This window comes from Camarhynchus parvulus, chromosome 9 (genome assembly GCF_901933205.1).
Source record: "Camarhynchus parvulus chromosome 9, STF_HiC, whole genome shotgun sequence".
Lineage (NCBI taxonomy): Eukaryota > Metazoa > Chordata > Aves > Passeriformes > Thraupidae > Camarhynchus > Camarhynchus parvulus.
Window position 1 is genome coordinate 15,530,272 of NC_044579.1, and position 23,299 is coordinate 15,553,570.

At 38.1% G+C, this 23,299-nt stretch overlaps 1 protein-coding gene across 1 annotated transcript in view; it reads right to left on the reverse strand.

The window, feature by feature from the left end:
• Positions 1 to 23,299, reverse strand: part of COL4A3 (collagen type IV alpha 3 chain) — a 53,431-nt gene that overhangs the window by 19,696 nt on the left and 10,436 nt on the right. Inside the window, exons 2-28 of the mRNA XM_030954410.1 lie at positions 22,535 to 22,591; positions 19,451 to 19,540; positions 18,793 to 18,837; positions 18,269 to 18,313; positions 17,911 to 17,973; positions 17,145 to 17,198; positions 16,314 to 16,340; positions 16,023 to 16,100; positions 15,091 to 15,153; positions 14,573 to 14,608; positions 14,420 to 14,461; positions 12,964 to 13,041; positions 11,476 to 11,538; positions 11,166 to 11,222; positions 9,419 to 9,463; positions 7,999 to 8,052; positions 7,580 to 7,621; positions 6,790 to 6,877; positions 6,450 to 6,485; positions 5,967 to 6,131; positions 5,672 to 5,764; positions 4,867 to 4,962; positions 4,449 to 4,519; positions 3,087 to 3,275; positions 2,084 to 2,252; positions 845 to 937; positions 257 to 361 (exon numbers count right to left, since the gene is read on the reverse strand). Of these exons, the coding sequence (XP_030810270.1) occupies positions 257 to 361; positions 845 to 937; positions 2,084 to 2,252; positions 3,087 to 3,275; positions 4,449 to 4,519; positions 4,867 to 4,962; positions 5,672 to 5,764; positions 5,967 to 6,131; positions 6,450 to 6,485; positions 6,790 to 6,877; positions 7,580 to 7,621; positions 7,999 to 8,052; positions 9,419 to 9,463; positions 11,166 to 11,222; positions 11,476 to 11,538; positions 12,964 to 13,041; positions 14,420 to 14,461; positions 14,573 to 14,608; positions 15,091 to 15,153; positions 16,023 to 16,100; positions 16,314 to 16,340; positions 17,145 to 17,198; positions 17,911 to 17,973; positions 18,269 to 18,313; positions 18,793 to 18,837; positions 19,451 to 19,540; positions 22,535 to 22,591 (2,044 nt within the window). The remainder of the gene's footprint in view (positions 1 to 256; positions 362 to 844; positions 938 to 2,083; positions 2,253 to 3,086; positions 3,276 to 4,448; positions 4,520 to 4,866; positions 4,963 to 5,671; positions 5,765 to 5,966; positions 6,132 to 6,449; positions 6,486 to 6,789; positions 6,878 to 7,579; positions 7,622 to 7,998; positions 8,053 to 9,418; positions 9,464 to 11,165; positions 11,223 to 11,475; positions 11,539 to 12,963; positions 13,042 to 14,419; positions 14,462 to 14,572; positions 14,609 to 15,090; positions 15,154 to 16,022; positions 16,101 to 16,313; positions 16,341 to 17,144; positions 17,199 to 17,910; positions 17,974 to 18,268; positions 18,314 to 18,792; positions 18,838 to 19,450; positions 19,541 to 22,534; positions 22,592 to 23,299) is intronic.

Below are 23,299 nucleotides of genomic sequence, written 5' to 3' on the forward strand. Positions count from 1 at the left end.
GTGTATTCCAGCAAGCATCCATGTCTTTAAAAGTATTTCCCTACTGTCAGCTTTGATACTTCATACTCTGAAATACCTCAAAATATTTCACACTTGCCATTTCTAAGACTTAAGGCAGTAAATTATAAGACTGCTAAAAACACTTATCAGTTTGTTCATTGATTTTCTTTTTTTAACTTGTTAATTATTTTAAGGTGTACTTAATTTTTTTTTTTTTTTGTTTTGCCTTTTTCTAAGATCAAAAAGAGTATTTTACCTTTTGGACCTGGGTTCCCAGGAAACCCAAGCCCTGGAAAGCCTGTGTCACCTGTTGGTCCTGAATGTCCTGGGTCACCTGGCTGACCTCTTGTTCCAACCCTACCTGCCCAAAGAAAATAAATAAACTGTGAATTATCTTACCACAGAACATCAACTTGTAAGATTATGTGTCTTATAATTTGTCATTATTAATAAGGACACAGCTGTAGATTATATTAGAATTTAGACACTTATTTCTTCACTGCAGGTTTTCATAGTTAAAGTGCTAATTGTATTCACAGTGTCAAAGCATTTATGCATCTGTGAGATAGGTTTTTATGCAATCTGGCCAAATTCCAGACTCCTAGAGACAGCTACATGCAGACACGAATCTTCCACTTCTTGAAAGGTTCCAAACACACTTTATAGGGGTAAGGTTTGAAACAGAAGGAACTACAAAAACAAACTACCATAAAACTGTAAAAAAACTTCCTGTGCAGTTCAGGACAGTTTTAAGGACTATTGTTCTACAAAACCCAAGCAAAGATGCCTTACAGTTAACCAATCTCTGATTTTAACTGTTTCACTGATGTAATGCTGCACTCACCAGGCACTCCCGGGGGTCCAGGTAAACCATGTGGTCCCTGAGGTCCTGGCAATGCAGGTAATGGAGTTGCCCTACTGGTCTCTCCTTTCAGACCTTCAGCAAATACATTATAAAACATTACAAATGCATATAGTTTGGTAATCTCAAGCATTTAAAAATATGAGTGATCCATCTACTTGGCTAAAAATGCAGTTGCCTACAGTTGCCATATTTCTGAAACTCCAACAGATTTTTGAAAAGCCTTCACATCCTGAATTCATTAAGCAAAATTATTTTATTGCCACCTGCAGTCGTCCTCTCAGCCCTCCTGCAGTCTAGGGGAAACGCAGAAAAAGAAGCACAAAGCCACCAGGAAAATGATACAACTGACAAGTGCTTAATTCTTCGACTCCATGTCATAAAGGCTCAATGGGCATTATCTTTAAGCAAACTCAGCCACTCAGCTGAGTTCTTCCACTGGTATGTTTCCAGCACTCAAGAATTACTACGCCCTTTACATTTAACCTGCTGATTTAGATTACACCAATGGTGATGACTGGCTGGATACTTGATTAGTTACTGTTTCCACAGAAAGGTCAGTCAAGCACTAGAACACATTGCCTAGAGATAAAGTGCTGTCTCTGCCCTTTGATGTTTTCAAGGACCAACTGGATAATGCCTTCAGTAAATTGGTCTGATCTCAGAGCTGTCTCAGTGCTGAGATGAAGTTCAGACTGCACAAAGTCCTTAAAACCTAAATTATCTTATCATCCCAAGACTTTTCTACGATCTTTGGTGGAACCCGAAGTGGGGACAATGTTCTGGAAGTCCCATGGCAAGGAGAGGTTTCCCATGAACCACATTAAAAGCAGCCTTGGGCTAGAGCTGGTTCTAAGGAACAAGCTGTGGAGGAGGCCATGTCTTGGCAGTTTTGTGTTCCCCTTGGGGTGCCTTTCACATCTGCAGTGTGCCTGGAGCTCTGGGCTTTGTGGTTTTCAGAACCCTAACCCTAGGTAAGGGAGTAAAAGGCGTATGGGGGTGAGGCTGGTGGCAAGTTGAAACATGGGGAGGGAGCCATGTTGTGGCAGGTCTTTGCTCCCCTTGGTGTGTCTTTTTTAGCTGCAGTGTTTGGAGCTCTGGGTTTTTGTAGCTGTGTTCCCAAATTAGTAAATTACTTCTTCGATTTCAATCTATCTCTCCAATTTTAATCTAGTACTCCCTAACATAGGTAAAATACAGTAAAATAGCAAAGTTACTAACCTGCTTCTCCAGGTAATCCAGGTGGTCCAGGTATTCCTTTAGAGCCTTTAAAACCTCTTACTCCTTGTGGTCCATAACCTGCCAGTCCAGGAAGCCCCATTTCTCCAGGAAGCCCAATTCCACCAGGCAATCCAGGTAGTCCTCTGTCTCCTTTTGATCCAGCCAATCCCTAATGGTTAGACATGTATACCAAGAATTACATGCTTTCCTTCCACCTCAGCTTTCTTAACAAAATTCCCATTTCTCTGACTATAATCTTGTATTATTTCACTAACAGTGTAACTCTGATAATTTCAGAAAAAAAATTCCTCTGATTTACTTGTGATTAAATGAATATAATTTTGAATATCAATGGTTACAAAGAGATGGCTGTTAAGAGTGAAATACTACAAATAAATACAATTGCCTGACTTTTTTCCAATCACTGTGTTGTTGAGCTGTACACTTTTCTTCTGTTTTAAAACACATTTAGCAAAAATCCAAACCCACATCAGCTCTGACTCTCCTTGAATTCTGTAGATTCACGTTTAGAGACATTTATATCTGAATCATGTTAACAGTTTCTCAGCCAACATAACACAACAATAATTATTAGGGTTTTTTCTGCTGAGCTCTTTCCTAACAATTCTAGTTTTATGGTCAGTTCTCACTGAAGATTAATCCATAAAGACTGAACAGCAAGTACTTGAATTATTAAGCATTATGAGTAGTCAGGAAAATGCTTTCTAAAAAGATTTTATCCGTCATTGAAATCCAACAAAATGCTCAAGTATCAATATCCAAACTAAAATCTCACTAGACTGCTGAGGTTTTCCAGCAATTTGTACCTATACCTCTCCTTCTTTCATGCATATTGGTTGTTAGAGTTGAGGACAGTACCCTCAGTCAGGTAGGGGATATTTAGCTGGAATATCTGCGTGGATTAAACACATTGTTGTACAAGATAAAATACAGATTTAGGTTTCCATGGCTTCCATATTAATTGCAAAAAGTGCATACCCACCTCTTCACCTTTAGAACCTTTGGATCCTTTAGAGCCAGGTCTTCCCAGAAATCCACTTGAACCTCTTCTTCCTTTTTCTCCCCTGGCTCCTGGATCTCCTTGCTCACCTTTTGGCCCTTCTGGATGTACATATCTTGGTTCACCTTTTGATCCTTTACGTCCTTGATCTCCTCTAAAACCTGGAGGTCCCTAGGATAGAGTTATCAAAAGAATTTCAGTGCTAGATGTATGACAACTGTTTTCAAGTTTTCTTTTTTTTTTAGAATTAAGTAACTCAGAGAGGTCCTCCCAATTCTAATTTTTATTCTCTGTAATAGCACACTTCAATGAATAGGGTTTGGGGGGTTTTTGTCTTTTCTTTTTCTCCTGCTTTTACTTCTTTTGACAAGACTACCATTTCATCTATGCTACGACAAACAGGAATAATGTAGCATAATTGAATGAGTAAAACCATGCCACAAAAAGAAGGACCTAGTTAGAGATTTCTCTTCCACATTGGAATATCTCCCCAGGGACACTCAGTGCCATAGCTGGCTCTGCTCATAGTTAACTTCCCTCTCTTCCTTCTCTCCCCTACAGGTTACAATGTGGGTACACTATCCCAGCTGAAAGCACATTGGGCTCTAGTGATCTTGGGCTCATGAACTCTGAGGGGGTTCCTGGCAAAGCCTGTTAGCAGACTCATTCTGCATCTGTACAGCAACCACCACAATAAATACTTGTGCATGATTTTTTTATAGGACAGCACTGGCTGTACTTTCCCATAAATAATTACTACTACAGGCACAAGTTAGCACAACCAAATGACATGTGTGTGGCAGCAAGTGGCAGACTTCCCTTTTCATAACATTTTCCTGGAGGGAGTGTCCTTTGCACCCCTGAAGAGGGTATTATAAGAAGCAAGTTTCTCTGCACAGCTGGGGCTTTAGCAACTCCTGAGTATGTGGGAAACAAGAGAAGTAAGAAGTCTGACAAAGGTCATAGCACACAAAAATCCATATGTGCTTTACAGCCGCTGCCATGATTATTGAATTATATAAAGGAATAGAAGGTAACTATAGAATACCCATACCAGACAGAACAAGCAGCCTCAGTACCATGAAATGTAGCACAGGTTAATCACACAGGTATTTATTTACCTGCCTGGGCTAACTTGCTGCACTGAGCAACCAGGCTCATGTAAAGCTGTGTGAGCCATACATCACATTCTTGGCCTTGCCTCCCATGCTGACACATTCATTACTATAGAAAAAAAAACCTGTTTAGATCACCCAGTATGACACTGGACATAGTACGAGCCATGAGGTTTCTCTGAAATAATTCTTGTGGGATCTGAATGTTAATCTGAAGAAACAGTCTTACTTGAGCCCCTGGAAGCCCTGGTGTTCCTGGAGAACCTGGAGAACCTTTTGGACCTGTTGTTCCTTCCCTACCTGCAAAAGAATCAGTATATTTTGTAAAGAAAAATGAAAACAAGGACATGGATTTTGACAAGCTCCAATAACTACACCCAGTATTCAATGTTTCTGTGTTACATTGACTACTCATCATAGACTGAGCTGGCTTCAGGCTGCACCTAAAGCCTATCAGCACTTTGAGTTTCAATCTTTTAGGGCTTGTGCTCATGTCAGCAGAGCGAGCTGCCCCAGGCTCTCACACTCACCACCACCTCAGGGCTAGTTCAAGGACTGCAGGCTGCAGACATGCCCACATCTGATTCTCATGCTAAAAACAAAATCATTTGCACTCCTATTATCCTGTTAGGAGCAAGATAATTTACCAGGCATGCCATCCTGACCACGAGGCCCAGGAGAACCAGGAAGACCAGGCATTCCCGGAATGTAGCTACAATCAGTACACACACGAGCATCATCACCTAGAATGAAAATAAATCATTAGTTGCTCCACAGCAAGTCATTTTCAAGGTTAACTACTGTGCTACTTACTTTGTTATAGCTAACACCTCTTGGCCAGGAATGGTAGAATCATGGCCTTAATTTTATTGGAAGATCGCTTCTAACACAGTACTAAATTACCTGTGGTCAGAAAGTCAATCAGAACTGACTGCAATTAATTGAAGGGACAGAAATACTTGGTTTAAATTTCTTGATTTTTTTCAAGTTAAGTTTTAGGAAACAATTTGGATACAGTCACTTTACTGATAAGCCAGATTCTGAGAGAATGTAAGGGACATATGCTTCCAAGTGACAGAGCTCTGCAACCCTCAGGGTCATTCTAATGACAAGCAAAGGGCAAAGAGATTCAGCACCTCCTGTGGGTGGACGTTGCAGCATCTTTCAGAGATGAAATGTCAGCAAGAACATAACAGAGTAAAAAGCTCTACCATTCTGTAGTAACTGCTTGTTCCAGGGAAGACAGTTCTGTACAACTGTGCAGCACTGGCACATCACTGCTCTTTCAGTTGGTGTAAGGGGAGGAAGACATCTCACTATCCCTAATGAATGTTCTTAAAACTCTGAAGTCAGCAAATGATTTAAAAGATAAATTAAATTTTTAAAAATCTAATGAGGATCCATGAAGATCGTACCTACTTCTACTTCTGAGTGAAGTTTTCTGAAACTGACCTCTCATGCCAGTATCTCCTGGAGGTCCTGGAGGTCCTGTGCACCCTGGCTCTCCAGGAACTCCTGGCAGGCCAGTTCCAAATGTTACTCTACCTGTCAATGAAATGAACATGGCACCATTACATCACAGATTATTCAGACAATTCTCTACTTGCTAAGGGAGAAAAAAGTTGCAGGGATGAGCTGGAAACAGTATTCTGACCCCGGTGGGTCCCTTCCAACTTGAGATATTCAACAATTCATTTAAAAGAGAGAGCTACCTGGAAAAATACAAAGCACCTGCAACTAGAAGTACCTGGTTCTCCTGGAGGACCTGGCAATCCAACAGAACCAGGCCTGCCAGTAATACCAGGCAGTCCTGGAGGGCCTACTATACACAAGCCAGTTTGTCCTCTCTCTCCTTTTGCTCCTTTCGGCCCAGGAAATCCTGGGGGACCTCTCATACCAGGTCTTGACACACCTAACCAAAGGGGAAAAAAAAAAAACAGAGGTAAAGAAGAAATGGCATTTTAAAGCTAAGTACTCTATAGAACGAGTGACAGACAACACGCCAAGTTAATCTCACAAATATTTTTTATCTTGAAATATATTAATCAAAGTGAGAATGTACAGACATTTAAAAATTTACTCTTTACCTAAGTACGTGACCCTCCAAAGCTCTTGAGTGACAATTTTTTAGCTCTTAGAGATATTTTTTAAGTCACCTGATATTAATATTTGACAAAGCTGATTCACTGTAACAGACAGGAAGAACAAAGTATTTTATTATTGCAAATACCTGGTCTGCCAGCAGCTCCAGGAGGACCCTGTGGCCCTGCAAAAGCAAGGTATTAAATACAAACTTTAATCTTTTGCATTTTAAGCTTAAAATTTAAAATAAGAATCTGGTTTTGCCTGAGTAGGCATCTACGACTCATGTAAATATTGCATACTGGCAATTATTTTTAAGGGTAAATAATGCTAAAAATCAGTCTCAGGATACATTTCAAGTCAGCAATTACATGTTAGTCTAGGAAATATTCTCGTAAATGTGGAAGGTTGCTGAAGATGTAGTCTGCAAAAAGCTGTTTGAGTGGACTGTTTTTACTAGAGGATTGTAATTTTGATATCCCACTCACCAGGCATGCCACGTTGACCTTTTGGTCCTGGAGGTCCAGGGGGTCCTTCATCCCCTTTTTCACCAACCACATAATCGTAATACTCCGTCTCAAGAGAAAGGTGGTAAGAAAAGAAAGAGTTGCAAGAATTAAGAGAGAAGCATAGTACCTTACACTGAACACTTGATTAAAGCAATGTTTTGATCTCATTCATAATTCTGATGTTCTGACACCACAAGATCTTACTAATTACAAGCAACCAGAAACAAAATCAAAATTGTTATTAGCAGCAGTGTTTTTTTAGTACTCTGTCAATATCACAAACACTTCAGCTTTTTACAAAGCTATTTCTTCTGAACAATTTAGGCAGAAGATTTCTATTAGGTGCACATGGGGCCTTTAGAAAAGCCAGTAGGGAGACAGCATGACTAGACAGGGAAACAGTATTCATACCAACTTCCTTTCTTTAAAAAGCGTTAAGATTTCAAAATTAAGGCCCCCTATTCTGGAAGTGATTAGAAATTGATTTAAATATTAACCCCTGTGAATTTTTGTAGCTGTTCTTTGACAGTCCAATCTCCTGCCAAAATTGCTGGATCCAGGTGAGGTCTAACGAGGTACAGATACTCTATGCAACTCCATATGAAAGAAGATCTCATCCATGTGAGAATCACAGCAATATTAGTACTTTGAGAAAGCCATGCCTGATTAGAGCATCACAGGACATCCATTATTGCCTCATGAAAACAATTTGGATTTTTCCTATTATAAGGATTTAGAAAAATGATATATGAAGGAAATTTATACTTACTCGACCACAAGCTCCAGGTGGACCAGGGTTTCCTTTCATCCCCTTCATCAGAGAACAGAGATAGGTTTTTTTATTAAAAACAATATATGGAATCACATTTACCCACTGTTACTTCAGTACATTGCTCAAAACTTTAAAGAAAAACAACTGTTCCTGACCAGTCTGTCACCACCCTGTCTCTGTTCCTTACAAAGCTATTCAGCTGCATACACCAAAACCTACAGGACTCATCAGCAGACAGATGGACACCAGTTCAAACGCATGGTTTGTTACAGCTGATCTATTCTCTATTCCATGATACCCTTACTTGTCATCTCTTAGGCCAAGTGAGACATATTATATACACAGTGATAAATAATAACCTCCAAACATACCTTAATCTCATCTTCAAAAGCAATAACGAAACAATTGGACAATACCTTAGCTCCTTGCCTTCCGGCCAGTCCTGGCTTGCCCTGTTCACCCTTTTGTCCCTGCAGGTGATAGTACACAATTTTATAAGGATATAATCTTATAATTTCATAATCTTTTAGCACTGACAGTAAGAACTAAAATGTAAAGCTTTAGTCTTTCATGGTGATGCAACTTGCTGAGGAGAAGAAACTGCAGTGAAAGACCCAGTTTGAGGTACAGCTCCCCAGCTGTAGGAAAAGTGTCCCATCCAAACCTGCATTTATTGCAGCACACTAACAGTCCCAAGGGAAGCTGCTCTGCATGGCACAAGTGTAGGAGTCTCTGATCTGTTCTCCCTCTACAAATTATTTCTGAAGGGGAGAAACTGAACACAATGCAAGACTCTCCCATTGAACACTCTCCCCCAGAACTTGCTCAGTCTGTGGCATGGTGCCGATCTCAAGAGGTGTCAGCAGCACCAGGAGGGAAAACAGTGCAGACTAAGGCTCTCTGCAAGTGAATACAGGCAAGGGAGAGGGACTCAGGCAGCTGAATGAACTACTAGTGAGTAAAGCTGAAATGGGAACAGAGCAATGACACAAAATTTTCTCGTTGTTAGCTGAGGCAGTAGAGCTTTGTGGTCTGTCATTGAGTGTTCTTTGTCAGACTGGAATGTGTTTAGACTGCCTGTGAAGGTCATTTTAGCATGACAAAGATGATGTTATAGTATGATACATGTGCAATGGACTATTCTGCCAGTAAGAATTTTGGTAAGATATTTATAAGGTCACTGCAACTCTTATGATGTTGTGAAAGTAGAGCTGAAGTAAAAAGAACTGATACTTAACCAATTGAATACAGTATTTCAAGCACATTTGAACAACTACAACTTTTAAATTAGTACACAAATTAGACTATTTTGCTCCTAAAATGGCATATTTTAGGAACTATATGTTGACAAAATTAGAGTCTAATAGCTATCAGTCATCTTGTTCCAGGCCAAGACAGGCATAACCCTGACAATAATTTTTCTTTGTAAAACAATGTCTTTGATCCTAGTGATTAAAAACTATTAATTTCTCTTCTCAATTTATGTTAAAAGGAAGGTATAACTCTTTTGCAAAAATTTCAGTGTGACTAACCAGAAAAAACTCAGTAGAATTTTGCTTTACTTGGAGTGTGTCTCAAACTCATTAGACAGTCAGTAGCAAGCAACAGGTCTTTAAATTTGACATAGAAGGAACGACATCTATGAACGGAGCCTCTTTCTCCTGCACATAAATCTGTGAGGACATGGTGTGTTTCAAGGCCAGCTGCATGAAGGACATGTTTCAGTGTATGCAAATCAACATTTTGAAACACATTCCACAATGAGAGAAAAGCTGTGACAGGAAGACAGAATTGTCATAAACAGATGACCATCACTTAGAAAACTTCCTTCATTACCGGTAAGCCAGGTGGACCTGGGGCACCTTCTTTTCCAGGCTTCCCCTACAAAGGAAAAATGTAAAATAAACAATTTAAAGTGAGGATATTACATTCAAAGAGCATAGCAACTCAATGCTGTGCACATAACTGTAAACTGTGCAAACTGTAAAAAGCCATTAAAGTTATTTTGAAGTATTCATTGATCATAACTAAAGTTCATAAAACTCTACAAAACAGGTAGTAAGATATTCCACTGACATTGCTTCTCCTGTGGAGGATTATTTGCGCCAGACTCCAGCAGTACAAAGTGCCAGGCAAGTGCAGAAAGCTTGGTGCAAAATCAGGTTCTTGCAGAAACAAGACAAACGATAAAGCAATACAACAGCAAGCAGCCCTTCCCATAGTGAGCCAGGAAGGACACTGAAGGAAAGCTCTCTGAACCCCATTTTCTGTATGGGAAAACTTGAGGAGAAATTACTTAATGCAAAGGAATAGGGAGTGCACTTCAAAGGTGTCTGAAGCAGGGCAGTAGATGGAAATGTGAAAACAGAAGGAGGCAGCATGCCACAGGTATCTAGGTATCTGCTGCTCTCCATGGCCCATTTGGCAGCGTCCGCTGGGGTTCTGTATCTTGTGTGGCAACAAGAAACAATTGTTTGAGCAATTCATAACAAAATAAGGAGACAAAGGGAAGGGAGGCAAAAAATACTGCATGGCAGGACAAGGCTTTTGCAAGCAGAAGAATGTGAAAGAAACACAGAAGATGGAGGATTAATAACACACATTGGATAGCAAGAACTTCTAGAACTTTATACTAGTAACACAAATAGAAATTTTTCATTATATAGGAATAATAAAAATAACAATCAAGTTTCTCTCTAACATCATCATTGTTATAGCACCATACAACTGAAGAAAGAACAATCCTCAAGTAGTACCAGGGTCTTGTCTTGCTATCTTTCCTTGTGGAAGAAAATGTATTGCAACCACAAGAAGTAGGAGAGTTTCAAAAATACAAACATTTGGAGTGAATGAAATATTTAATTTGAAAATTATTTTTCTTAGCATTACTTTCACAATGTATTCAAAATCTGTATTCAGAAAATGTCACAAAACATTTTAATTTTTTTTTACTATTTTAGGGCTCTCCCTGATTATTTATCATTAAGTTGATATGAACTAGTAGTTTTAGTTACTAAGACCCTGTTTCTGTCATTGATTATTTTTTATCTGAAAGTTTGAAAGGCATTTGAATGAAAGTAATAGCTTTTCATTAATTATCTTCCAAAAATTATATAATCAGGTAAATTGTATTTAATATGCGTGGTTTTTTTAAATAATTTTTTCATATACTATGCTGTTAAGGAAGTAACTCTTGGGCAATTTGCTTCCTATCTCCACACAGCTGCTGGTTGAACATACTAATTTAAGTCTGCTGCCTTAAGTAAACATGGTGTTTTCTCTTCTACTTACACCTTTGCATTACAAAGCCAGTACATGTCTAGCAGAGCACTCTTTTACTAAGCAGAACCTTTATAGCAAAAAAAAAAGCAGCATACTCACAATTAACTAACCTTCACTCCAAGTACTCATGCAAGTACACTCACTTGACTTCCAGCTCTTGTTTAGTTTACTGCAGGAAAGAGCTTTTGAATCTAAGCAAATTTGCTCTGAGTAGCAGCAAGACAAAAACTGGACAGTAACAGTAGTTCAAAACTGTTTTTCAGAAAGGACTAACAGATATGTATTCAATTTCTGCACACACCTGTGCTCCTGGTTCTCCTCGGTCACCCTTTTCACTTTGGGAATCACCAACTGGCCCCTGGAACAAAACTACACTGAGGATACTCATGTTCTGAAACTCACATTTTCTAAGTTAAATATTTTATATTTTTTTATCTTAAAAAAAATACAGTTGGGATGCTGTTAATAGGTATTCTATTCCATTCATTAGTTCTATTCTTGTCATTAAAGGTGGAAATAATTAGTGTAAATACTGGGCTGTAAAGAGTAGCATTTACTAGGTGATGCTGCCTGAACATCTGGATTTAAGGGATTTACTTTTGTTCACTTACTGTAAACCCCATTGGCCCTGGGAGTCCTCTTGATCCTTTATCTCCTTTTTCTCCTTTTAAGTCCTATTACACAGAAAAGAAGAGCTTACTGTGGGTGTCTTGGATTTTTCCATGCTGACATTTCAGTCTGGTTCTACAGATAGGAAATCCTTCTGTCATCAGCAAGATTCTTTGAGCAGAGATGGTTCTACTCAAACAAATAAGCAGAATCTTCGTATCAGTGCTCCTGCCTAAGTCTGTAATGTTTGAAAAAGAAACCATTTCTGCACATTTTAGAATAGAGCTAGGTCAAAACAACCTACTGGTGATTGCATGCAAAAGGACTGCAGTAAATATCCCCACAAATGGCAACAAGAAACAAACCCAAGTAAACCTTAGTTGCTTCACTGGAGCTAGAGTTACTTGCAGACATAATTGTAGTGGCTACCTACAGCATCCTTGTCTCTGTGGGTGCAAGATTAGACTATGCTACAGTGTAGCACCACTGGGCCACATCCCAAAGTCACTGTAAAGCCAAATTTCATTGTTTAATTATTACCTCGTTAGACTCATGTGCCAAACTATTTATGGAAGGAGTTTTGAGAAGTTTCTAAACAATAATGCCCAATGTTGCTGAAAAATTGCCATTACCTCATGATAAGCCACCACAGCTGTGAATGGAAAGTGCTCCAGGTGCTCTGTATTTGATCTAAACAGGGAGAGCTGGTGTGCCTAAAAGCTGAACCTTGCTTCTGCAATGTTTCTTTTCCCTCCTCAATTCAGTCTTGATGTAAAATTCACTTTTATTTCAGCACATAATGGAGAAGGGCTTTGGCTGACTCCATAGATTAGATAAAAATTCCATAAGAAAAATGGAATCAAGAACACATAGAAGACTTGTCCTGTTAATACGTGAATACTTATAATTCTGTCAGCTACTGCTGTTTAATTTCTATATAAAGATACAATGCAAGAATTTTAATTCACAAAGCAATACCTAAAGCTCAATCATACTATTTCCTTCCATATTTTTTGTCTTTCCAACACTTTCCATGATTACTCAGGTTTCAGTGAAAATAATGAGAAAACAAACTACAAAATGTCCATGAACATGTAAATTTTTGTGAAACTCTGGTAGCTCAGAGTCTGACATTCTCAGTGCCAAGGCCCAGAGGTCAATGCAGCTGTGGCTGTGATAGCCATTCAGAACATCCATGTGGATTTGGTGAAGCAGAGGTGATCTACTCTTCACATACTCAGAGATTCCCAGCAGGTGGGGTACTGGTAAGCAAGAAGCATTTCACTGGCATGTGCAGATGTGCACATGAGCACACAGGCTCAGCTGAGCTGGCTCCACACAGACACTCTGAGCTTAGAATATAATTAAACAAGTCTGAAAAACATTAGGATGGGTAAAAGGAAATGTTATCAGAGCAGTGAAGATGAAAATGTCAAAGTAGAACCTAGTCAGATGGCTTATCTGAATGTGATGTTTAACAATTTCACTACCGTCATGTTGTCTGGTCCAGTTAATGTCACAATAACAGTTCCTGGGGGCCCAGGGGGTCCAGTTAACCCAGTGTCACCCTTGAAAGAAAAAGAAAAATAGAGCAAATCAGAAGCAGTGTGTTTTTGTTATTTCAAGTTACTACTACTATACTTTTGATATCATGAAAATTCTTCTGTCATTATACTCAGCCAAAAATTCAGTTAACACTTACATTTGTTTGCCATTTAAACTCCAGTAGAAAAGACACGTTGAAGAATTAACCTTTCCCTAGCTGATTAATACAAAGATGAATATGCTGATATCTGTTAAAGTTTCTGGAAACAAATTTTAATCCTATTTATTTGGTACAAAACTAGTTTGAATCAAGCAAAAAGATCTCCTTGACTACAATATTTATCTCTATTTAATTATGTCAATCAGTAAATTACATGAACTGTTCTTGGTGACATCCCCCAAACTGCAGTCTGGGTATTCCAGGGAGATCACAGAATCATGGTGCTAACAGACAAAACAAGCTTTCATGTGTCCTTCACTGACAACACAAGTAGTGAAGTACACCTTTTCATTAAGAATCTTTGAGAACTGGGAAAGTCCTCAGTGTGATCTTTCCTGTGGACCCCATCAAAACAATATCCACAATTTTCAGTGATTTTAAGCCAGGAATGCTTTTGCATGAATTTGCAGCAGAACAGCAAAGAATGTGTCACTCCTTCATAAGGAAGCAAGATGTTCCATGGTCCCCTGAGCTACTGCTAATGAATAACCAGGTTTATAGGCTTTTTTTTTTCCCCCCAGGAAACTCCTAGCACATTCCTGATAGTGATTACAATGTTAAAACTGAATCTGTGCAGGTCAGTTAGCATAATTGTGAGATGTCCTAATCTCTTGCAAGAATATTCAGATTAACTGCAGTAGTCCTGCAACTGCAGGCTGGGTGCTGAGAGACAATGTGGGCATTTGTAGTTATTCCTGGTTTAATGTCAACTACATGGAATACAAAGTAAGTACATGAAAGATGAGTTATCAAATTTTTATTCAAAAGCTGGGGGTTTTGCTTGTATCACAAGGGCTGACACTGAAAATACATTGGACAGAAGTTCTGAGACTACAAATGCTACATATTCACCATTTTATCTGCTTAGATAAGCATTTAGGAACACTACACAAAGTACATATATTAATTTAATGCTATGTGCTAATAAATATTAATTACTGGCTTCTCTTCAGTGTCTAATCTTCTGTCTAGACGTTTATTTCATTGGCTCTTATGTGAAAACATTTTGACATTAGAGAACATTGCCATGTTTCCATTTTTCAACAAAAGACTACCACATATATACTGAAAATTGGCATTTTATAGGACTTACTTCCCCAAACATTTCACCATAGCAAATCAGAAAATGCCGAAAACAGAAACAAAACTTATAAAATGTTTAAAGCTTCTTATGAAATTACCTTCCTTCCTTTGGCTCCTATTACTTTCAGTCCCATAAGACCCTGAAAAAAATCCCCAAATGTTATTTTTTTAAATTTTGCAAACACTTAAACATGGGTTGATTCATGTTACACATAACAGAAGTTTTCATTTTTTTACCAATCTGAGACTACCTTAGGTCCAGGAGGTCCTGGTTTTCCTGGCATGCCCTACAAAAAAAACAAAAAAAAACCTCAGCTAAAAACTTACAATCTTGTTCTCTGATATGGGTGTTTTGAAGTACCCGACTTCCACAGAACTTATCCCATTTTTACTTTTTTACTTTTCGTTCAGCTTTACAACTGCAAGCCATTGTCTATGGGTGACAGATTGTTTACACAGTAGAGTTGCAAACATATGCATCTCTCAATGTTATGCATATTAGTATTTAAAGTGAATTAATAGATAGTTATTTGAAAATTAAAATTTATGCCTACATGGATAAGGTATGCTTCTGAAAATATAGAAATTATCATGCATAAAAATAATCAAAAGAAACTGAAAAAAATCAGATGCACGCAGAAAAACGTAGTTTTTACATACACATGTGTCTAGACCTCAAATAAGTCAGAATCAAGTACTTGTATCTGTGTAATTCCATAGGGTTTAAGGGAAACTGAAGGTCAAAGTAATAAGTGAAACAAATTCATACTAAAGGTCCTGGAGGGCCCTGTGGTCCAAGTTCCCCAGGATATCCTTGAGCACCCTGGGCACCCTGCATATTAAAACAAAAGAAACAGGAATAAATCTCCTGGCAAGATTATGAGCAAAATACAACACCAAATTCAATGAAGTGAATGAGAAACAGAGGAGCAGCTCTGCTTCTGAATTTCCTTTTCTTGTATCAGGGAAACACAGAAGTATAATTCTTCCTCACCGCTTCATTATTTGGCATGTGTTTTGAAACATGAGAAAACATCTGTTCTAAAACTAAACTTCTCAAGTGAGGATGTAAGTCCTCTGGGAAATGTGGACTCATAATCCATATGGTCCTATTAATGCCTCTAATAAGCCTTCAATCCTTCAAATATTCTATGCAATAAATCCTATACTTTAAAGCTTTTTTTCCAAAGAAATGGAAAATGAAACATTTTTGTTTTCTTTTTAATTTAATGCTCTGTTTATTCCAATAGTCAGAAGAAATGTCAGCCCTGCCTTCTCCTGAAAATGTTCATTCTTGAAATATGGACCATTCTTTCCTTTGTTAGTACTCTAGAAGTTGAGCTGGTCTATCCTGTTCAGTCTTAACTTCGATAGGAATATTAGCAGTTGGACTTGATGGCCATTATAGGTCCCTTCCAGTTGAACTATTCTGTTCTATATGTGTAGGGGTAAACTCATAGATCTGTGACCAGTTTTTCTCCCTACCTGAAGTACTGCTTTTCTGCAATCTGACTGATTTTGGTTTAGAAATCAGTGACACAATAGTAAAAAACACTGTATCTATATTAAGTAAATAATACACTTAAGTCATGTAAAATACCAAACAATTTTAATACATACTTATGTTACATAGAATGTGTTTATACATATAACTGTATATTTTTATACATATCTATCTCAGGACCTATTATTTTGAGTTACCTGGAGACCAGGCATTCCTGGTAATCCAGGATCACCTTTTGCGCCATACTCTTGGCTATATCCCTCTGCAGGGTACCCCTGGACAATTAGATAAAAAGAAACATAAAAAGTTATGCTGTAGAACTCTGTAGTGCAACAAATCTTCTAATACAGTTTGTAGGGAAATAAGAAACATAAGAAGTGCATAATGATGGAAACTGTCTACTATGGATAGTTCTACCTTTAAAAAAGATACACACAAATTGTTGATAGCCAATAAATATTTCGTGTCATATCTTGCAAAAAACTGACCTTGTCTCCTTTGATACCAGCAACTCCCTAGGAAGAAGAACAATCATATTGAAACAGAAAAATAAAAGTGCTGAAATAACACTCTAAAAAGTGTCTAAGCTTTGTGCTCTTCAGGTGATTTATTTTCATGAAGAAGGTACATAGCCAGGTTCATGTTTACTGGGCCAGACTTCAATTTAAGAAGAATAACTATTTTTAAACAATATGCCCTTTCCTACAGGTACAACTCTACAATTGAAGGCAGAACAGCTTTGAAACCTGGTCTTAATAAATGAATAAACAAAATGAGCAAAGCTGGTAAAATAAAGATCATATTTAGAAGTTATTAGATTTGAAGCCACTAGAACTTAAAAAGACAGCATTCCTTTTCCATTTGTTTAAAAGTTTCTCTTTCAAACACATTTCTACAGTGAAAAAAACCCCAAATCCTGGGATCAAAGCAGTGTACCCAGAGTGAGAAGTTCTGGGTTTAATTCCTGGTTCTTAATGACTTAATTAAGCCATTATTTCCTCAAAGATACTTAGGCATGAACTGAAACTGCAATCTATTAAATATATCAGGGACACTTTTAGGGGTAAATTTTCATGAGTATCCCATGAGAGCTAACTCCAGTCAATTTCATGCAGTCACTAGCTAAGAAGTTGAGGCCCAACATGTAGACAATAAAGCATTACTTTTAACTTTGATCTTTTTATCACACAGTTTTCATACTAATAAAATGGGGATACCTATATATTTCAACTGTTGTGAGTATGAGCTAACATGAGGCTCTCTTTCAGGGACTGGCTTTACATGGTGGGAATGCACACAATCATGAATTTCACACTTACTGGAAGGCCTGGAGCACCTCGTCGACCTGGAGGACCTGGAAATCCTTGGTCACCCTGAAAGTAGTAACAGTGATTGTTAATGCATTTTATGGTTTATTATTTGGCCTGATTTTGTCAAATGATCACAGAAGTTTTCTATGCTATCACACTAAATGCACTGTGAGTTCATGACCACCATATTTTGCTAGAAGAGGATTTTTCTTGCATTTTATGCAGCTTGACTTCTATCCTAGACTGTTCAGATTGGTTCACAGCTTCACTAGAAATCAATGATTTTCTATACTAGGGATTTTTCTGACTTCTTTCAGAATACTCATAGAGCAAAGAAAACCTGGTAAATCTGTTACTTATCATTGAGGCTTTTCACTTAATTACTTTCAGGATTTATGAATTGCCAACTGCAAGCTAGATACTGGCAAAATACAACGGATTAACTATCTTGTTTATAACCCATTGCAACAAAAGGACACATTGGACAAAACTGATTAGGTCTCCTGAATTTAATGAAAAAAGTATTATCTGTCAAAATATCAAATGTTATTCTTTTCTGTTAACCAAGACCATTAGAATGTATTATTTAAGTATTTATTTTGCATAAAAAAAGTAGCACTTTTCCTTTCTCTGGTCCCACGACACAAGTTTTTCTAGCTGATAAAGTCACAAAGCAAAACAAATCAAAGCTGTAGATTGGGGGAAATTTAGATCACTTTTTGTCCATTCCTATGCACAGCCAAATGCAATCTCCAGAACACAGCTTGGTTTGTACCTTTGTGCCATTGCATCCTGGAACACCTGGGAGCCCAGGAGGACCAACAGTTCCTGGTTCACCCTAAAAGAAGCACGAAAATTGACACAAGCTTTGTTTTTGTACATTCATATTGCCTTACAGAAACACTGAAAGAGTTTATGTTGGAGCAATGTTTCACAAGACTTGACAGATTACAATGTGTTCTTAAATCATTACAATGAGTAAGAATTGCTGATGCCAAGATTCTTATCTCTAGGCCAATTGACAGAGCCAATGCTGATGCTGAGACTAGAGTGAGCACATTGAGCTGAGGATAATTGTGCACTAAAGACTGAAGTAAGAGAGAAATGGTTAAATCAGTTTAGTTTTTACTTACGGGAAGGCCTGGAGGACCTGAAAATCCGGGTATTCCTGGGACTCCCTGATATTAAACCAGAGAAATAATGTTATGAATATTAAACAAAAGCTCATTAGGCAATTTTTCTTTGATTACAGTCATATTAAGATCATAAATGCAAGTATGATTCTATTAAAAACATCATTACTTCCTTAACTCTTCTGACTGTGAACCAAGAATAATGGTTACACACAGGTAACACACATCGGTTTTGTCCACAGGGAAAAACCCCAAACAACTCTTTGTGGTATTCTAGTTTGACTTTTTCACTGCATAGCCAAATATTAAACACATACAGCAACAACCTTGGATGTAAGGTGCAGCAAAAAAGGGCAAGAGTTCTAAAAATAAATAATACTAATACATAAACTGTGTCATAAATTTTAACCATATTTTGAAATCAGGAATAATGTTTTGCTTTTAGTTTCACAAATTATTGAACCAAGTTGGCAATTAGCATGACATTTAATACATGTAAGTTTGTTTAAAATACAAGCACTTACTCGGATACCTTTGGGTCCAACTAAGCCTGTAGGCCCTGGAGAACCCTAGATCAAAAATAGAAAGTGATGTTTTTCAGTACATTTCAATTGGGAAAGAGCACATAAATGTCAACAATACACACAGTATTTTCAATATCAATATGTGCACACAAAGTCAGCTGTATAAGTAAATAAAGCCATTCCATACTGTGGGCAACCAGGTATTTCCTAAACAGGCCAAGATGTATCTTAAAAAACATGTTTCCCTTCAAATTTTCTTAAATCTATTTTTCATATTTGTCTCATTAGTAGCTTGTTTACTTTCTTTTCTGCAACAAATGTCAAGATGTTAATTGATACTAAGACAAAAACTGAGGTATGCTGCAAAAATCTGTCTAGACCCATGTTCATTGTCTCTGGCAGTTTAGTCCAGCTGCTTTAGCGCTGGCCAATGGACAACTGACAACAAAAGCCCATGGTCATATCAGCTCTACTCTGACGCAGTAAGAATGACCCTTGCAGCTGATGATCAAACAACATCCCTACCAAATAGGAAGCTCTGAGACAGGTTTTGGTTTGGTTTTGTAAAACGGAATTGTCTACACAGCTATAGCTAACTTTGACTGTCAAGCACAGTAGTTTCTCTGTGTGTATCTCTCTGTCTCACATACATACCTACCTTTGGTCCCTGTGGCCCTGGAGGCCCTTCTGGACCAGGAAAGCCTCTTTGACCAGGTGGACCTGGAACACCGGGAAAGCCTTTTTCACCCTGTAAACATTAAAATAATTAAACTCTTCAAATATCCATGAATTCTCCTTTTGATAGCTTATTTCTGAGGCATTCATTTTTTTCAGTACCCCTTGGCTTTCTGCTGCTGTGGCAGATCCACTGCCCTTGGCAACACTGACCTCTGTTTTTGTGGTCCACCTCTGGGCTGCCTTGGTCCCACAGCACCACATGCTTGTAAGTATGACTGAATTATCAGAGCACAAGATAGTACTCAGGATTTTGTAGAGTATGGAAGTTAGCTGACAGCATGAAAAAATTAAGAAAGCAGCTGATATGTATTCCTTATTAATATTTCTGTATTATGTTTAGCAACACAAATTGAGAGACTTAATTGCTGCTTGTCACAGCACGTCACAGTTGAGACAGCCACAACACACAGAGTGTCATCACACAACTTCAGAAAGCTTCAACCCATATAGAGTAACACCACACCACTTCAGAAGGCTGCAAGCATCTGCCCTTTTTGTTCTTCAGCCCAACCTTTTATCCCCTCCTGTTGATGCACTGCACCTGTGTGCCCTCTGTTCCCTTTGGTGGTTGGTCAGTGCCCCTGGGCACTCCATGGCTCATTGCTGTCAGTGCTGCTCACAGCTGTTACCCACTGGGGATGAGGCTCAGCCCCATCCCAATCACCACAAACTGTATGCCTACAGCTTCTGCTGTACAGCAAGATCAGTTCCAAACCACCAATATGTCTTCATGAAAACCAAGGAAGAACACAGTGGGAGTCAAATGCAAGAAAGCCATTCAGACAGACTAAAAACCCCTTGCTTTACATGACAAATATCTTAAATTTTTCTGAATCTCAGAGATTAAGACACCAAATTACTTTTTCATGTGTTTTATTTTAAGATCAAATTCAAATAAATAAACTAAAGGAAACAGAATTGAAGGTATGGAAACAGAATACAGAAGGCTAAGCTAGAGTGAAAGGGGCATTTTCAGTTTTTTAGTTAAATATAGAGGATGCAAGCCTTAACTTGGTTTAAATAAAGTATTTCAAGCCTGGAAGCTCACGGAAAAGGTGTTTCAGCCCTTCAGACAGCAGCACTTAAGCATGCTCATTTTTATATCATTGAAGAGCTGCTGGTTCAAGACTTTTTACATCACAGCATGACATGGGAGAGAGAATGGGATTATCAATTCCCTCAGAGACAATTTTCCTATTGCTTTATACAAAGAAATACAAAGAAAGCGTGTGAAATTTTGCTGTGACAAAGTTTGAGTGTTCCATTCCATGTACAAGACAGGAGCCAAGAGATGTCTCTGGGAAGCCAAAATATTCTGGCTTTTCCCTGCACCAATTCTCACTCCTCAAAATCCCACAAACTCACCAGATTTTCAATAGCTTCTGAACGAAATAAAAATTTTAAAAATAGTAATTATATATATTTGTATCTCTCAAGACAGAATGTAATCCCACAACACTTTAACACATATAAAATAAGAATTGCATTATAAAGTATGTGTGAGATCTATATAATAAATCGGCATAGCTTTTTATAAAAAATAGTTTGTTTCTGTTGTATATTCTGCAGCAGCATTCAAGGTAGGAGGATGTCTGCTATCCCAGGATGAGCCGCTGGAGGGGGTTCGGTGCCAGCTTCCAGGAAAACCGAACTCCACCTGCCTGCCGTGCCAAGAGCCACGCGGGGCTGCTGAATCCGGAGCTCTCCTGACAGCTCCACTGCCCTCTCTACAGAAAAGGCAATTTTAGCTACACTTTCTTCTTAGCAGATCAACAAGATCTGAGGATTTTCAGGTTGGACAATTCTAAACACTGAATAATGACAAAAACATGTTGATTAATGCCATTATCCTGATTTTCTGCATGTAAAACTTCATCAGTCTAAACAATTATTTACTCTTAGCCACAGATTGCTCAGTTATTTTCCATGGAACTGATAAAGACAAGTTGTGGGTGTCCATTCTTATTAATATTTCTCTTTTAGTAGGCAGCTTATTTTTTTCTAGGTTTTCAACTGGTTTCAATTTCACGGTTTAGGACAAAGTCAGGTTAGACCAACTAGTAATATGAAAAATAAACAGGGAGATTTTACTAAAAATATTAGTATTCTCCTTTCCCACTTATTAATATATATTTTAATAATGAGCATATTTACTTACAGATAAATTTTCTCCAACTTCATAAAAGCAGATGGGACCATCAGTGGGACTACCCATAATTCTAGATCTTCATAGATATATGAGATCTGTTGATAAGGTTTAGTATGGCAACTTCTGTGTTCATGGCTCACCTAATTTGCAACCATGACTTCTTCAATAATGCCCCTTTCATTTGTGAATCAGTTGTTCTTCCAACTGTGAGCAGGAGTTCCAAAGAATTTTTGGCATTTGTGTAATTTAGGTTTTTCTAAAAGCCACTCAGAGCCTCTGCCAAGCTGCTATTGGCAAACAGGCAGAGCTGTGGATCTGTTACTGCTGATGGATTTGCTGCTCCTTCAGTGCTGGCAAGGTGTTTGTGATTAGGACCCAGAAACTCATGCCCTGCTTGATCTACAAGAAGATTATCTGTTTGATGCCAGCGTGTGCAACTTTCTTTCAGGAACCGGCAAAGGAGGGCAGGTATGAAAGAGATGGAAAGAGGGAAGCACTGAGCATGAGACTCCTGATGGCATAATGAAATTTACAACAGGAGAGCAGCGGCCAAGGCAATGGCATTTGTTAGGGATTAGTGAAAGAGACCTGGTGGTTTTGGGCAGTTGTTCTGCTGGTGTCCAATCGTACAGTGCTGTAAACATAATAATGCAGTAAAAAAAATCAGTTGAAAAAGCTTAGTGAAACAGTTTCCCCAAAGTTAACAGAACTTTGTAAGGTAATCATTCTCTGTAGACTCTATTGGCAAAATACCATCATGCACTAAATTCACTCACTGTATCAACTGAAGTAATCTACCAACAGTTTCCAAGTATATAAGCTAATATTCAGAAAGGAAAATGTATCTGTTCTTACCTTACTACCTTTTGTGCTATCACAAAAGCAGGGACTTTTACCTTTGCATACACAGTTCTGAAAAACAAAAATACAAACGTTATAATGCAATTCTTTTTCTCATTGAGTTGTTTGGAGAGAGGCAAGTAAGATCTCAGTGGTTTTAGTAAGCAATTATTTCACAAATAATAAAACTTTAAAAAAAATATTTGTGAAGAGGCAATTCACAACAGTGTCAGAGCTCATTATTCCTCTGTATTGTCTGTTGAGACAAATAAGAGCATTAGTGAGATCTTGCAGACAGAATTAACTACCCCCTACAGTTTCTCACATTACAACAGGCACAGTGTTTCAAATTTGTAACTTTCATGTTTCTTTTAGGATGGAGGAAAGATGCTGCAAGTAGTTGCTGCTCCCTATGGACTTGACAATTCCTGACAGTTGCTGCTTGTCTTTTAGGTGGCTGAACTTAGGGGAGATGCTGTCATCCATCAGTTTAAAAACAGCTGCAGGGAGCATTCCTCCAGTGAACAGATACTTAAACATTAATTTACAAAATAAAGCAGAAATTAAAATCAGTTGTCTATGAAAGGCAAATCCTCAAGAAATTGTGTCTGCCTCTGATTTATAGATAGCTCAATAGGTGGCTACTTGATGTTTCAAGCTAGATTTCTAAAGAAATGCAAACATTAAACAGTTAATTCTTTGTCATACTTAAAGAAGACTCACTCTTACTGTGATCTGACAGCTAGAATTCAAGTGGTACTGCATCAGAAATTTGGAAAA